The following is a 17,331-nucleotide window of genomic DNA, read 5'->3' as shown; positions in this document are numbered from 1 at the left end:
TAAGCACGGCCCCTGGGCCCCGCACCCTCACGGGTGTGCACACGCGCGCACACACACACACACACACACACGCGCGCGGGCATGCACAACACTCGCACACCTAGCCAGCTCTGTTCTTGCACCTCAAAAACAGACTGTTTAACTGTTCCAGTCCCTGAGGATCAGAGCCCTAATTTCAGACACACAGCTCCTGGCTTGTCTCTCATATAGAACATGCTGATGGGTTAAATGCAGCCATTGAAGTGCTGTATGAGAGTGCTTTTGGGGGTTCCCTTAAACATAGATTATTTTTCCCTCTCGTTTTATAGTGAAAGCCATTTTTACATGTTTTTCTCTACAATTTCCCCATCCTCCCCCACTACACGTGTAGGGGAGGAAGGCGGAGAAAGACGCTTTAAGTCAATGTCTTGAAAAGTTAGTTCAGAAGTGAATGGATAACAATACCAAACATCTAAACCTATTTATTTAAAAATCTTTTTAATTTAATGTTTTTAACTAAGAAAAGCAAAGGCAGAGGAAGAGGTAAAAGCCATGGAATGGACTATGCCAATGGCGGTCTGGGGCAGAAAGGGTCTGTGACAGACTATGCAGGCCACAAGCCACTAGGCAGGCCGGGGTCCGTAGTTTCACTGAGGGACTGGAGGGGTGGTTCCCAGATGCCCAGCACATGCTTTAAAGCCACCCCACGTCAAACAGGAAGCTGCTTCCATGGGAAGTCTGGACCAATGCCAACTGAGCAAGATACCCTCAGAGAAGCAGCTTGCTTGCAGATATACTTTTAAAAACCAACCATATGACCCCAATGCTCTTCAAAACTGCAGATGCCAAGTCACTGCCAAAGCAAGCCCGCTGGTGCCTGGGCACGGGCAGGACAGGCTGTGGGGCTCTGAGGCTGCCGTCCTGGGAGACCCGCAGCTGCGGCCTGAGCCCTGGGGCTGGACCAGCACCCGAGGGCGGGAAGAAGGAAATGCTCCTCTCCGTCCTCCCTACAGGTGGCCTGAACCAGCCCAGGACTGGCACCTCTGCTGACTGCTCTGGGATCTCCCAGGCCTTTCCCACCCTCCGCTGCTGGAGCTTCTGACCGAGCTCTGCCTCCGCTCCAGGACAGCTGTTACAGAAAGCCCAGGCGCGTACAGGGTCAGGGCACTGTCACCATCATGTCACTCAGGGCACACGGAGGCCTGACTCCCGTGGAGGCCGCATCGGCAAAGCCGGCTGTCATGAGAAGACGGCAGAAACACACGCAAACACAGCCTATCCTTTCTAACTCAGGGAAGAGCACAGAAGGGCGGGTGATGGGGTGGGGGGGGGCAGCTGGCGCTGGTGCTCGGTGGCAGGTAGGTAGCAGCCCACCATGAGCATGGTCCAGTTCAGGAGAGGAGCCCTCCTCAGGAGCAGGTGCAAGAGGGCCTGCCGCACAGACGCCACCTCCTCTTTCTCCAGGGCCTCGGGGTTCAGTGAACCCCTAATGGTGTCTGCAGAGAGCAGGCCTAGCAGTCACCCTGTGGGGGCACCTTCAAAAGCCAGGAAGGGACACGGCCTGGCCGCGGAGTGGTGGCTGCATGATCACCAGCCACATGACAGGTCTCCGGGGGTTCCTTCTCCACCTCCTCCTTCCCTCCCGCTGTCTCCAACTCCTAGTCCCACTCTCTCCCTACTGTTTTCCTCCAGGCCAGCTCCCCAGGCCAAGCACCTGGACAGCAAGCCAGGCTCCTCCCTCTCCTCACACCTCGTTGCCTCATTCTCCCTAACCCATCCTCTCCGTCCCACAATTGCCCTTGCTCATCCATCATCCTCATCATCCTCACCTGAATCACTGCAGCGAACTCTTAGCGGCCCACACTCCCTTCAGAGAGCGCTGAGTACAAACACGATACATACTCTTCCACATAAAACTCTTCATGGCTCCCCCACGGCCCACATAGCAAAACCCACACCTTTGAGCAAAGTACACGTAAGGCCAGACCCCGAGTCCTCCTCTCCACCTTACCGGCCTGTTTCCTGAAATTCTCTGCACCATTCCTTGCCTTGGACACTGTGTTCCCACCCCATCTCTGCATGGAATAGTCACCACTGCTTCCCAAACCCTACATACACTAACCCTCTCAGAGGATCCTATAAAGGCAACCTCGCCTATGACTCCTTATCAAAGCAGCCCTTCCCCACTAGTCCTCCTCACCCACACAACCTGACCCCACCCCTCGCCTCTCTCCACATACCTATCATAGGACCCGTAATGTCATCACCCCTACCACACCTGCCTGCATATCGTGAAACCTCACTAGACTACAACATTACATCTCATTTTTGTATTTTCAGTGCTCAGCACAAATATCAGGACATGAAAGAAATGTATGCTTAATAATGATTAGTGAGTGGATGGATGGATGGATGGATGATTTTCCCACTGTATCATTCTGCCTCTATGTGTGAAATTGTCTGGGAACTAGCAATTTATACAAACATATATGTAGATATATAGAGGATAGACACATGAAAAGGAACAACAAACCCAGAGCAAATTATTCCAGAAAGCAGATAATTTTAAAACTTTATGTTTTATTTACATATGCATTATAACTTCTGGATTAAGTTTTTGTTAGACTAACATTGAAATGGTTGTGCATCCCTGATCCCACATGGGTTGGAAAGGGAGCAGAGCTACAGAGAATCAAAGGAAAGCAGGTTTAGGAGTAAATTTTTGTGGTGAACATTCGCAAGCGAATAGCTGGGAACTAATTGGGCCCGTGTCCTGTTGGTTTACTATGAAACCCTTTTAAACAAATAACTACCATTTCCTCTAAACAAACAGAGTAATTACAGCAAGGCCGCGCAGCGTTCAGCAGCAGCCGGGACATACATTAACGGCCCAGAGCCAGCTCGGGATAATCTGAGGCCGATCTGTGCTGCCGGGGCCCGGCCACCTAATGCGCCGCTCCCTGTGCTGTGGGGTGACATCCGGCTGATGGGGGTGAGTCCGCTCCGTGGCGGTTCCACTCCTGAGAGTAGATCTTAAAGGTGAGGCACAGTGGCTCAGGAGAAAGTCGATTTAATTTGTTTAATATCATAAAAAGGGACATTTCCACATGGACAGCAAGGACATGAATATCATGTGTGTATGGCAGAATTATAAACGCATTTTTGGCGAAATTCAATAAAGCTGATTCTACTGCATAAGGTCAGCAATTTACTATAAAAAATGATATGATTGCAATTTTTAATATAACCCATGTATTTGCTGCAAGATGCTCGGAAGATTGTGTAATGTAACCATTCGACCTCTCTGCTGGAGCACAGATCACCTTGTTTACCCTTTCTTGTCCTGATAAAACCTCGCGCAGAACAACGGTCAACAGCATTTACTGACAGAGTCAAGCCCAAGCCTTCCCCTTCTCCAGCCTACGAGCAGACTCCCTGGCTGAGAGCCCTCGTGGAAGGCAGCAAGGACATCTCCAGAACTGAACAAAACTCAAATTATTTTCATCTTCATTCCCGAGCATAGAAATGTACAGAAAGGTGTGGATGGCCTAACCTCCATGCTTATTCTAGGTGTCATTTCTAAGTGTGTGATTCTTCCAGAGAGAACCCCAGTCCCCAGCAGCAGCCGCACTGAAATCCAGCTCAGCGATGACGAAGACCTGGTCCTCAGAGTCAGTGGATTTCTTTCTCCACGCTCATGTGCACAATTTTTGAGGTAATAACTTGGTTAACATGAAGATTAAGTGAGCAAACGTATGTGAGAATGCTTTTAAACTATAAAGCAAAATACCTGTGAGAATGGTTATTATTCCGTCTGCATCGAATCATCTCAGCCTCGCTTATAAATGACAGTAGCTGTGTCACTGTACTGTCCACTGTCTCATCACCAAGTCCTCGGAGGGCATGGACACCTGTATCCTCACGCCACTCAGCACAGTGCCCAGCAAACAGCAGGCCAGGAGTGCTTGGTCAAAGAACTGAACTTGGCCACTGGTGACAGGAAAAAGTCTAGATCGGGGATATAAAACTCAGTAGAACTATTTATTATGTTCAATGGCATCTCCAGATGGAAGCTGGTGTGATGTCTCTCTTATGTTCACTGACAACTACAGTCCCACCACGGGCTCCTGCATCCAGTCCAGCCCCTTTCCCACCTCAGAGCCTGGGAGCCGGATGTCCCTCTGCCAATGCTCCTCTTCATGTTCCGGTTTCAGCGACCTCCCAAGGCAAACTTTCACCCCTCTGCCCCACCCTCGGCCCCCTTGCCTCCCAATATTCCCTATCATAGCGCTTTAACTGTAACAATTTTGCACTTCTCACATTTGTGGGGGAGTCTGTTTTATTTACCATTTATCCTCAGTCCCAGGCCAGGCCAGGGCCTTGTAAAAAACATGCCCTCAGTAAATACTTGACGACCTGATGGATTAGTAAAAATCTTTCAAAATCAAGTATTGCAGTCTTCCAAACAACAGTGTTATTTTCTATTATTTCTAATTTAGTACTTTGTCTCCTCTTTTCCAAACTGCTTAAAGGAAAGTCTTTGATGGGGGGGGGGGGGGGGAGAGTAAGTAAATATCAGAAATGGGCTCAAAAGAGGTCATCATGAAACTCCGTATTTATTCTCTTTCAATTATGTTCTGTACAAATTAGCTCCGTTTATAAGTTAAACCGCTTTTTCCAACTGCCTCTTCTTCAAACTCAACCCGTGTTCTTTGGGTCAAGACCCCCGATTTTGCAATTAGAATAATTTAATTGACAATTCTGCTGTGCCTCGCCAAGCAGCAGAGGGTTTACAGCTGTCCGTGGTAAAGTGTCCTCTTGTTAAAGCCAAAAACCAAGAGGAGAGTGCCCGCTCCTATGCACCAGAGGTGTCACTGAGAAGATGACATTTATGTGGCTGTGATATTTAATTTATCACAGAGGGTCATGGCTTCCCCCTGAATCGCCATAAGAGGGTCAACTTTAACTTTCCAAATGAAAGCCTTCGCAATCACTAACAAACTGAAAATCTACACAAAATTTAAAGACCACCATATCACTTACTAAAGACAATCTCCCCAACAATCTAATTACAGAAAGATTACTTGAAAGGACTTTAAAACTAAAAGGAATAATTAACAGTAAGAGACTAGAGCATTCCCAAGTCCTCAGTCTGATGAAAGGGGTGAGATCTGAGAGGATTCGATTCTACCAGATTGTCTTAGAAACCAAACACAGATCTGTCTGAAGTTGGAAGGGAAAAATCAGCAGTGCTGTTCAAGTCTCAGCACAATTTACCCATCATTCTATTTACTTTGCAAAAAATGCAAAGGTGATAAAGCTGTCGACTAACCAACCTAGCCAGACTACAGTGAAATGTAAATTTTAAATAAAAGCACACTAACCTACTTTACAAATACAGCAACACACACACACACACACACACGCACACACACACACACACACACACACGGCAATGGTAGCAGATAAATTCATTTTTATAAGGCAGAGGCTCAAAAAATGTTAATAAAGCAATGGATTGGCAAATGAATACTAGGCAATATTTTAAAGTCTTTCTAATTATAGTCCAATCAACATAAAATATTTTCCAGTAGAGACTGCCTTATGTCGTGCCGTATGTTAAGTTTCAGAAGCCCCTGCTTCCACATTTTCCAGCAGCTCCTCTACACCCACCCATCACGGAGTCCCCGTGGAGAAACTCCCTTGCCTGCCCTGGCCAGATAAATCTCATGAGAAGAACTCCCAGGCCTGAGCGAGGCAGAAAGGAGTGACAAGTATTCTTAAAGCCAGCTCAGAAAGCCAGCGGTGATACAGAACACATCAATATTTACCTCTTGGACAAACTGGAGATACATCACTACAGCTTTTGTTAACAATTTAGGGCCCAGCTCTTCTCAACAGCAACAAAAATAGTTGACTGAGAAAGTCTCCTTCCCTCATATATACACACCATTTGCTGTGTTGAATGGAATACTTTAGATTTACAATAAACCACTGCCACCTGCTCAGACTGCAAACACGAACCCTCTTTGGCTGGCTTTTTTTATTAGCATGCTCTGGAGCAAAATGAACGCTCCCTCATCTTATGGCTGTTTATCTAAATGGCTTGAAAAGCCCCAAGTTAAGCCTTTGGTAAAGGATTTTGGTATAAACGGGCCCCTGCTGTTTGGGGGCAAATTTGAGAATCTTTTTCCTCCTCCGATTCCTCTGCCAGCACTCAGCATCCACCCACCTCTTCCCAGTGTGCCTTCTGGTACCAGAGACGCTGGGCCGCCAACAGCTCTACTTCCCAGACGCCCTGGCAGCGAGAGTTCTGGAGGGGGATTGGTGCCCTCCCCAGTGGCCTGGAGAGTGGAAGGAGGCAAGGACCTGGAGCCGCTGACTGCTGCAAACATCAGCTGACTGGTGAGCTGGAGGGAAACACCGAGGTTTCCCACTGCAGTGTCCAATCTCTAGCCTCAGTGCTTACAGAGGTAGAAGCCAAGTTCATATTCCTATGTCCTGTCACTGTTTTTACGGATGTCAGAACGCAGCACAGTGGTTCTGACCCCTGGGCCATAACTTCCTATCAGGGTATGCTCTTGAACTCAAAAGTTCCAGTGGTGGCCAGCCAGCTAGCTAGCTCAGGAGTTGAGTGTTGACCTATGAACCAGGAGGTCACAGTTCGATGCCCAGTCAGAACACATGTCCAGGTTGCGGGCTAAATCCCCAGTATGGGGTGTGCAGGAGGCAGCCAATCAATGATTTTTCTCTCATCATTGATGTTTCTCTCTCTCTCCCTCTCCCTTCCTCTTTGAAATCAATTAAAATATATATATAAATATATATTTATATATATATATATTTATTTTTATTTTTATTTTTTTAATGTTCCAGTGGTAGCCTGAGTGGGGGAAAGAGAGGGAGCAGCTCCCCGGGAAGTCACCCTACAATGTTCTGGAAGTCATTCCTGGAGGCCTGACCTTGAGTCCACTTCTCTGGCCCTGTCAATAGTGAGCAAGCGTCTAACTGCCTGTATTAAATTCCTCTCTGCTCAAAATTCGTAGAGATTCCGATTGCATGAATTTTTTATCAACAAGTTTATCTTTTTAACATAACATTACAGCAATCTCAGTAGAGCACATTAAGAATAACCTTCAAAGAGGAAATACACTATGATCGTTGGCACTGACAATGAAGCTCTTTTTTTAGTGCCACTCTGTTAAGCACTTGTCACATCATTTTTATTTAATTCTTACAAGAACCTTTTGCAGCAAATACTATCATTGAACCCATTTTACAGATAAAGAAACTATGGCATTGTGAGGTGGTGAAGTATTTTATTGAGAAAGAGCCACCTAAGTGGAAAGGAGAAGGTTGGGATTTGAACCCAGGCAGTCAGCCTGAAGTATTCCAAACATGCTCAACTGTTTAGTCTCTGAAGAATGCTCCCAAAGCCACGCGGTTTTACTAGAAACAAATTACAAATATGACACCTGCAGCTGCCGGCGCTCCCAGCTCAGAACCCTGGGACACGCACCACTGGGAGGAACATGAAACAGTGCATCTGCTTTCCAAAGCAGTTTGGAAGCCTCTTAGAGTAAAACATACACCTACCATGTGACCCAGACATTCCACCCAAGGGAAAAGGAATCATCTGTTCCTACAAAGATTTATTCACAAATATTCATAGCAGCTTTTTTTAAAAATATATTTTATTGATTTTTTACAAAGGAAGAGAGAGGGATAGAGAGCCAGAAACATCGATGAAAGAGAATCATCAATCAGCTGCCTCCTGCACACCCCCCACCAGAGATGTGCCCGCATCCAATGTACATGACCCTGACCGGAATCAAACCCGGGACCCTTCAGTCTGCAGGCCGACGCTCTATCCACTGAGCCAAACCGGTTCAGCAGCTTTTTTTTTTTTTTTTAATTGATTTCAGAGAGGAAAAGAGAGGGAGAGAGAGAAGAAACATCAATGAGAGAGAATCACTGATCAGCTGCCTCCTGCACGCCCCCTACTAAAGATCAAGTCTGCAATCCTGGCATATGCCCTCACCGGGAATCGAACCAGTGGCTTCCTGGTTCATTGGTTGATGCTCAACCACTGAGTTATGCTGGCTGGGCTAGGAGCTTTGTTTTTTTAAATACATTTTTATTGATTTCAGAGTAGAAGGGAGAGGGAGAAATAGAAACATCAATGATGAGAGAGAATCATTGATTGGCTGCCTCCTGCACGATCAAGGATCAAGAGCCCACAAGCCGGGCAATCAATCCGTGACCTCCTGGTTCATAAGTCGACCTTCAACTACTGAGCCACTGCAGCCAGGTGCAGCTTTATTTTTAATAGCTAAACACTGGAAAGAACTCAAATAACTTTCACAGGTGAATAGATAATTGTACTGTATCCAAATAATGGAATATTATGCAACAATAAAAATAATATATGTAACAATGTGGATGAATCTCAAAATAATTATGCTGAAACAAAAAAAGTCAGAACAACAAAAAGGAACATACTGTGTAATTAATTCCTTTTATATAAAATTCACTAACCATCTCACCAAACTCAATCCCCTGCCTTTGTGCAGTTCGATTCTCAGTCAGGGCACATGTCCGTGTTGCGGGCTGTAGTGTGGGGCATGCAGAAGGCAGCTGATCCATGATTCTCTCACATTAGGGGTGTCGAACTCAATCAGAGAAGGGGCCAAAATCTAAAATCCAGCCTAAATCACAGGCTGAATGGTTTACTGAACAGTCATAAACTGTCATTGTGATGGAAACGCAGCGGAGTGCAGTGATGACAGCGCGGTGCGGGCCACATTGCAAGGCCTGGAGGGACGGATTTGGCCCGCGGGCCTTGTGTTTGACACATCATTAATGTTTCTATCTCTCTCTCCCTCTCCCTTTCTCTCTGAAGTCAATAAAAATATTTTAAAAATAAATAAAAAAGACTGAAGACAAAAAGAACTGCATATAAACACTGTACTCTAGTTGGTAATGGCACATAAGTTAGCAATTCTGAAGCTACTTTACATGACACTAGAGTTGAACAAATACCTAAATCACAGGCTTAAGAATAACCGAGCCCCTGTGAAACTGTTCCCAATGTCTTCTCACTGCAGTATGCATTCACTCACTCGCTCATTCATTAGTTTCTGGCTGAGGCTGGCTAAGCCATGCGCTGAGGATGCTGGAAAGGGTGAGACGTGGTCACTGCCCTTGAGCAGCTCACAGTCCAGTGAGCTTTATACTCTGCCTCTCCCCCATCTGACTTTGCTGACTTCTAGCTGAGGCGCCGCTGTATCTCATGGATCCACACAGGCCTACTCGATAAGCACTCAGCATCCAAGCCCTCAGCCCTTGGCGCGCCTGTCGTGCAGACGGAGAGGCGTTTCTAACACAGTAATGCTCTGCACACAAGAGGCACTAAGGAAAGGCTGGCCACCCAGCCAATGCCCTCGGACCCGTAAAATGTCCAACAATGACAAGAAAACTAAGTTGTATACTTCATCTGAGAAAAGATAACCAATATTCTGAAGTTTTCCATTTATTTAAATGTTTATTTGGAATCAAAAATTAAATTTATGAGCCCATATCCCTTCAGAAACAGGCTAAAGGGTTCTTTTAGAATAAACGCATTTTTCATATAACCGATGACCACAATGTCATCTCAGAGTCCGAACCGGTGCTGAGTTCATAAGAAATCGATGTGCTGTCTTTTTTCTCTCATTAACTTTCTTCCACCTAGAAACTAGTTTTATATTCTCTTTGGGGACACAATCTCATGACATTTTAAGCAAGAAGAACATACCCTAGTCTACTCACCACATACAAAATGCTTTTATTTTTGCCAAGTGCCAAACTAACCCGTTTCGAACAATGTCTACACAAGGATATATTCGCTGCAGCATTGTCTGAACTACAAAACGTAAGAATCACCTCTCTGCTCACTAACTTGGGGCTGGTTAAAGGCAGTATGGGCGCACACAGTGGAATACTATGCAGCCACTGAGAGAACGAGGCGAACCTGCAGATGGCGTGGGATGGCTGCCAAGACACAACGGAAGTGTAAGGTAGAGCGTAAACCTGCTGCCGTGTACTAACAGTGCCGGTGTTTCTGTGGGGGTGATGGGTGTCGGCATGCTTTCCTACGGGCACATGCCCTGGACTGGTGCGTGAGGGCTGGTAACAGCATCCCCTGGGAGAAAGAACGGGGGGGAGACGGCACCGAGAGCGAGGAGGAAGAGCTCCTCTTCACTGTGCAGCCTTCTTTACGGCCTGGGATTTTTTAAGCCTTGTCCATATCGCACATTTTCAAAAAGGTGAAAGGAAAACTTTACTACAGTGGTCCCCCCCAAATCCACAGTTTCAACTGACCACCGTCAACCACAGTCCAAAAACAGGAAACAGAACATTCCAGAAGTAAACACTTCATGAGTTTTAAATTGCACACCCTTCTGAAGAGCAAGATGGAATCTCGAGGATGGAATCCACCCGCCAGGGCGGGAATCATCCTTCTGTCCACCCTCTCCTGTGTGTGTGCTCCCGTTCACACTGGGCAGCCCTCTCAGCTCTCAGCGGGGCTGCGCGGTACGCGTGCTTGTGTTCCAGAAACCCTGCCTTTCCCTAAGAGTTAAAGCACAAGAGTGATTCTGGTAACTCGGGGAAGCCATAAAGCGCCTCGCTCACGTGAAAAGGTGTGTCTGGTCGGAAAAAATACAGTGTGCACAGGGTTCTGTACCAGCCACGGTTTCAGGCCTCCACTGGGGATCCTGGAACTTACCCACCGCAGATGAAGGAGGGACTGCTGCACACTGTAATATTGTGTCAGGTACACAAGTTTAAGAAGAGAAGAATCCTTTTTCTTTTTCTTTTTTAATATATATTTTATTGAGTTTTTACAGAGAGGAAGAGAGGGGGATAGAAAGCTAGAAACATCCATCAGCTGCCTCTTGCATACCCCCTACTGGGGTTGTGCCCGCAACCAAGGTACATGCCCTTGACCAGAATCGAACCTGGGACCTCGCAGTCTGCAGGTCAATGCTCTATCCACTGAGCCAAACTGGTTTCGGCAAAAAGAATCATTTTTCATTTTCAGGGGGAAATCTCATAGCAATTGGGTAAATCCAGAGAGCTTTGTTATTCCCCTACCACCACCACCAAGCTGTTCACTGTCTCCCCCACCCCCACCCCCACCCCGGCCCCAGCATAGGGTGAAATGTAGGTACCTACTTGACTCAGGCTACTTTGGGGAACAAGTGTTATCAGCTCCCCTCTGAACAGGGAAGCCATACAACCCTATGGCATTCAGCCGGTCTGACTGCTATAGCTCACCCCGGAAGCCTAGGAAAATCTGTGGAGCTGAGACAAGTTTGGATAAGAAGGGAAGCAGGAAAATTGATGGGGGGAACACCAGTCAGTGTGATGAATGGGCTGGCCCAGAGCAGCAGGTGACAGATATGCAGATGCAAGACTGGCAGGGAAGGAAGATGGTCCGCTCACAACAGATGGATGGAGATGCTCAATCATCCTCAGGACAAGCACGTGGCTGCACACACCACCCTGTCTGCTTGGCACCAGCAGCTCCCACACACCTGCAGGGCACAGCCCCCCACCCAGAGCTCTCTGCACTGGACCCAAACCAGGGCAGGGCCGGGAGTGGCAGCAGGCAGTGTGTGAGGACGATGCCACTCGACTGCGAGCTGGGCTCTCAGGGATGACTGCTGACCTCCCTCCAGCTTGCACACACATGCCCACGCTGTCTCTGTGGCTCTCACTCCTGAGTGAGGCTGTACACTGGGGTGGCCTGTTTGCCCAGGATGAGGGGCTGCCCGGGACTTAAGATTGCGGTGCTAAAACCGGGACAGTACTCGGCAAACCAGAACCAATGGTCACCCCACTTACGGGCCACTGCCCTCTCCTTGTTTGCTCCCTCTTTGTGGGGAGAGAGGGAGAACCTACTCAGTTCAAGTTCAAAGCTGATTAGAACTCCTCGTGGAGAGCACTGGCTTCCTCCAGTCATCTGGGGAAACAGAGCCGTAACACATGCCAAGAAAAATCATCCAACCCTTGTCTTTCTCAGAACGAGAACATCTTTTTAAAGTGTCCGTGATAGCCAAAACCCGTTCGGCTCAGTGGATAGAGCGTCGGCCTACAGACTGAAAGGTCCCAGGTTCGATTCCGGTCAAGGGCATGTACTTTGGTTTCGGGCACATCCCCAGTAGGGGGTGTGCAGGAGGCAGCTAATCGATGATTCTCTCTCATCGACGTTTCTAACTCTCTATCCCTCTCTCTTCCTCTCTGTGAAAAATCAAGAAAATCGACGCTGCAGCCCACATCTTGTCAACAGAGTCAGAGCGCCAGGCCGCCCCTCAGGCCACTGCTCTTCCCTCCAGCTCAGCCGCGGGAGTTTGCCAAGGACAAGGAAGTGGGCCACGATCAGGCGCGGGTGGGAGCTGGCATGATCTCCATCCACTTCCCCAGCCCCTCCGAGCTATCTGCTGGACCCGAGCTCTAGAAAAAGCAGCCTTACAACAAGACTTCTGGCTTCTCTAAGACACATTAAAGAATTAATTGCTGAAGGAGAAAATTAATTTCAGAGACTCACGAGGTTACTCTTTTTTCCTGGGGCTGGGGGCGGAAACGCAGTTATTTTCGTTCTCATCCTGGGGGCACAAGCTGGGAGCTGGCCAGTCGATAACCTGGCCATCAGAACACGGTTTGTAATTAAAAGGTCAGTGACCTGGAAAGCCGGGGCCCACTCCCGGAGCCTCTCAGTAATGACGGCGCTATTAAATTAAGACTGTTATGAAATCAATGCTAAAAAAGCTTTCATGGTAACGAGATTCCATTCAAGGACATGCAAACCACCTCGTGAAATGGAGTAAATGATAAAAAAGAAAAGTAATGAAAGAGAGTAAAGTTGAAATCCCTGTAAGAATTCACTTCCCCTGAAAATAGTCCTCTGCCCCACCCCAAGGTTGAGACCCTCAGGTTTCTTCAAGTTCACTTCTAGCAAGGAGGCAGTTTTCCACAGGGGGGGGGGGGGGCCTGCTTCCAGGAACAGAAGAAAGATAAGGTCTTGTTTCACCATTAGAATGAGGAAGCGCAGCGGGGAGCTCCCCCTGCCCCCCACCACCACCATTTCTCAGGGAGGGAGAAGCTCTTACACTGAGAGGCACATAAGCAGTGCCCGCAGCACCGCAGGCCCCACCAGGCAGGATGAGAGAGGAAAGCACAGTGAGCACACAGAGGCCCCGGCCTCCCACCTCATCCAGCGGCCCGACCCCGCCCCCCTCCAACAGGCAGTACTTCCCCCCTTCCGCTCAGCGGCCGCACACACTGGAAGCAGGCTGCCTCCTGCAGTCTGTGGTTGGATAGGGTGTCAGGGAGCCTACTGACGACAATGACCAAGCCTCTGACTTTCTGGATGATTGGATTGCTGTGTGTGAGCTGGACCGCAGCCTGCTTAGACCGGCGATGATGCCTATCTGGCAAGAAGCTTCTGCATGCAGCCAGTTCTGGGCGGGCTCACACCCCGAGGCCCACGCGGTCACTCCCTGCACGTGGGCTGGCTCTGCAGTCGATGTGTCATCAGCAGAAGCCAGTGGTTGGGGAGAACATCCATTCTAACGCTCTGAGGGTGAACAGCTGCTTTTCTCTTTCGTCCAAAAAACTCCCCATAGAAGAAATGTTGCAAATTACACAAAATGGCAGTACAAACTTCAAAGAAAATGATAAATGACTCTAATAACTTCATGTTTCTCATTAATGACTCCATATTCAGACTTTAAAGCATCCGAAAGAAATCTCCAAAAAACAAAAATAAAAAAACACAAGCACAAAAGGCCTTTGCAGACCACGTTCTTCCATCCCTGTGCCACCCGGCACCACCCCTCCCCCGCCTCCAGCCCCTGAAACCGGAGCATCCATCTAACCTGTCAGGAACGGGGGCAGGATGCAGCCCGCTCCGGCTGCAGTTTCACAATAAAACAAACTCAGCTGATGCGCCTAAAGTTACCCTCATTTTCCACCCAACTGACATGCACTACAGGGATCTCAATTTCTATATTAAATATTAAATAATATTAAAAGAAAACAAAATTGGATTTGCCTTTTCAGGAAAGAGATGTTTATTAAAAAAAAGAAAGTCAAGATTATAATTCAAGGCAGTGCTCCGCTGCAATTCCCCGGAGTGACGTTTGCCAAGAAGCCAAGACTCCAGTAGCTGTGAGCTCGTCTCACGCCAGCTCCCAGCCCGCCACGGAGCGAGTCCTTCCGGAGACACAGTGGGCGAGTCCCAGAACCTTCCCCCACCCCCAACACCAAGCCCCCTTCCTCCCCCACTCTGTCAGGGACAGGCACATGCTTGCTCCTTTGCCAAAGGCCCTCCTCCCTCCCCCAGTCTCAGGGTGGTGCCAAGCGACGCTGATCAGCCCCCGACCCCGGGAACAGCAGGAATTTTAAAAGTGAAGTTTAAATCCACGAGGGGTTTTCTTCCCCAGCCGCCGATCAAACCTTAGAAGCCTCCGTCCAGAAAAGGCCCTGCCGGAAGTACCCTGTCATGACTCAGCTCAGAAATGGGTGAATTAAGACTGTTATGAAAAAATGACTGATAATTATCAGCGATAATTATCGAATATCTTTTCAAAGAGAATGGCGATGTGGGATTAAGTCCAGACACTCCGAGTTTCAACGCAGTAAACGCCGGGGGAAGAAGGTTAGGGCGCCCCTCAGGGTTTCTGCTGCCGAAAGAAAATTCTAAGAGCGCTAGCCCACACGAGGGGTCAGGAAGGGGTTAAGCCCACTGTCAGCAAATGCTCATCTCCTCAGGTCCGCTCAGCTGCCACCCTCTGGGCAGGACATGCTCTAACCGCCAGTGCCACAGTGTGACCCACGCCCACACCAGCACCACGATCCACAGCCATGAGCCAAGGCACTCGCCATGCCATACACACACATGTGGCTCCCTCCCTCCCTCCCGGTCTGCCTCCCGAGCAGAACTGAAGCTCTGAGAGGGCAGGGGTTTCCTCCCTCGACTGAAGCAGGGCGTGGCACAGGGTAAACACTCGTAGATGAATTAATCTATCGGCTGTGTTTTCTTTCAAAAAGGAGCAACAAATAACAATTATACAAAATGGTTTCCTCTCTACAGTGATTATTAGCCAACTAACTCAAAAGAAGTATTATTTGGTCCTGAGTTCCCCACTCTCTCTCTTTTTCCTCTCTCCCTCTCCCAGTCAGGGATTTATTAAAATTAAACAGATTAGATGGAGCTCCTGATACTAAAACTGCTCAGCAAAGCCTGCGGTGGGGAAGTGCCGGGCAAACACCAGAGACATTTGTCTCTAAATTGCTCTAAATACCCTCTGCAAATGAAATTCTAACCCAGCTGCGTTTGAGAGAAAATGAGGAATAACTGGTCATTGTCAGTGGAAGAGAAGATCAGGCAGTTATAATATTGCACAATATACTGGGGCGCAGGATCTCTCGGCAACCATAGATTTTGTCTCAGGTTACCCCGGGTAATCAACACAGCTTTTAGGCTCAGCTTTCCCCAGCTTCGATGCTGTGATGAGAGAGCTGAACTCCCCAAGCTTTTATGATTAATTACTCCCCATAGGTACACATATTTCAAGGAAAAACTCTTTTATGGCATGATGGTTGTGGAGCGGAGAGGCCAGCCAGCGCACTCCCAATTTTAATAATCTCCTGCTGATGGGGGCGAGCGGGATGCGCCAGCCAGCACCCCGCGCCCCTCTGCAGCTCAGTCCCGGGGACCGGGATGAGGCAGCCGCCCAGCATCGCTGCTGTGAATGGAACGCCTGGGCACACTGGCCCTGGCCCGCCAGCCCGCCCTGGAGCGCCGTCCTGCAGGTCACCTCAGTGGGATGCCGTGGAGCAGACGGAGGAAATACCACCAAACCACTCCACCTGCTTTTCCAGCCACAAATGACTTAGAGCTCAAAACCTGGAATTCTGAGGCTGGCATTCCAGCTCTTAAAGTAAAGAGAGTTCTGGTGGTGGTGGTGGTGGTGTGTGTGTGTGTGGGGGGGGGGGGGGGTCTCTTTCCCCCATCATGGTTATAAGAGCTTTCTAGAAAAAAAATGAAAAATTGGGTTTGTTTGTTTTGGGGTTTTGGTGTAGTTTTGTTTTTTGTGGTGTTTTTGTTGTTGTTTTGTTGTTGTTGTTTTTTAACAAGAAGAAAAATATCCTGAACTTCAACAGAGCCAGAATAGAGTCTGTGTGCTTCGGACAATACTGAATTGGTCAAGATCCATTTACTCCATGCCTATAGAAATACCATCAAACCAGTATTCACCACTTTAGTCAGTAAATCAGAACCCAAGCTTGACCTTAACCTGACCTTGTTTATTCATCTCACTTCCCTTTTCCTCCATTTTTTTTCCTTCCTCGTTCTTCACTACAGGAGCTAATCTGAAGCCGGGGCCATTGTGGGAAGACCGAGCAGAAAGCAGGTCTTGTCCGAGGGGCCGCTGACTGCTGCTGTGCCAGGCTGTCCTGCGCTAAGCTGTTGGCCTTATATTTGGAGCTCAATTATCCAAATTAGATCATCTCTGCTCCACCGCTAGGAAAAAACCAGCATTCCCCCCCTGGGGGGCACCCCTCATACCCCCCACTTTAGTGGGACAATTAGAGACCCTTCGTCAGCACGGCCTCCCGCGGGCCGCGGGCATGGCCGGAGCCGTACCTTTCTTCCTCAGGAACGCTCTCCTGGTGGCGAGGGGGCTCTGGCGGACGCGGGAATTCTGGAGAAACTTCACTGCGGTTGCAATCTGGTGGGAGGGGATGAGACAGAGAAGAAGAGTAAACTTCAATAGTCTGGATTTCAAGATTAAAAACCTTATGTAAGTTTATCCCGTGTCCACAGAAATCACACACCACTGGGGTCACATTTAAAATCTCTCTGAACAAAACGTGTGTCAGTCCCCTGCCTTCACTGGTTTCCTGTATCTGATTCCATCAAATCTAATCCCCTCAGCCCAGCATGAAGACCTGCCAGTCTCTTCCTGTTCTCCCAGTTCAGGCGGACTCTTGGCGCTCCTGGGCAGGCAGCTCTCTCCTGGCCACGCTCACCCACGTCACAAGGCTTGTGCCCATGCCGTACGCAGTTGCTTGTCTGACCATTCCTCACACACAACCCAGCCCGGCCCTTTTCAGCCTTGCTAACCCCTTAAAGCCTCCCTACATCAGCCAGCCATCTCTGCTCTCCCTGTTCTCTCAGCCTCCTCAGTGCCTGTCATGCGTACTGCATGTCAGAGACATAACTGCCTGCCTCCTAATGTCCAGGCTGCCTTCCCAAATGCCTGCAAGAACCTGAAGAGCCGAAAACGGTGTGGCTCAGTG

General features: G+C 48.5%; 1 protein-coding gene across 6 annotated transcripts in view; it reads right to left on the bottom strand.

Annotated features, from left to right (window-relative positions):
* PEX14 (peroxisomal biogenesis factor 14) overlaps nucleotides 1–17,331 on the bottom strand; it is a 128,955-nt gene that overhangs the window by 55,358 nt on the left and 56,266 nt on the right. For all 6 annotated transcript variants that reach the window (XM_036461075.2, XM_036461078.2, XM_036461077.2 and 3 more), the window contains one exon: nucleotides 16,676–16,760. In XM_036461075.2, coding sequence (XP_036316968.1) covers nucleotides 16,676–16,760 — 85 coding nt within the window. The remainder of the gene's footprint in view (nucleotides 1–16,675; nucleotides 16,761–17,331) is intronic.

The sequence above is a fragment of the Pipistrellus kuhlii genome, unplaced genomic scaffold, assembly GCF_014108245.1.
Source record: "Pipistrellus kuhlii isolate mPipKuh1 unplaced genomic scaffold, mPipKuh1.p scaffold_m20_p_34, whole genome shotgun sequence".
Lineage (NCBI taxonomy): Eukaryota > Metazoa > Chordata > Mammalia > Chiroptera > Vespertilionidae > Pipistrellus > Pipistrellus kuhlii.
Note: the sequence above shows the minus strand (reverse complement) of the source record. Positions and strands in the feature narration are given on the sequence as shown.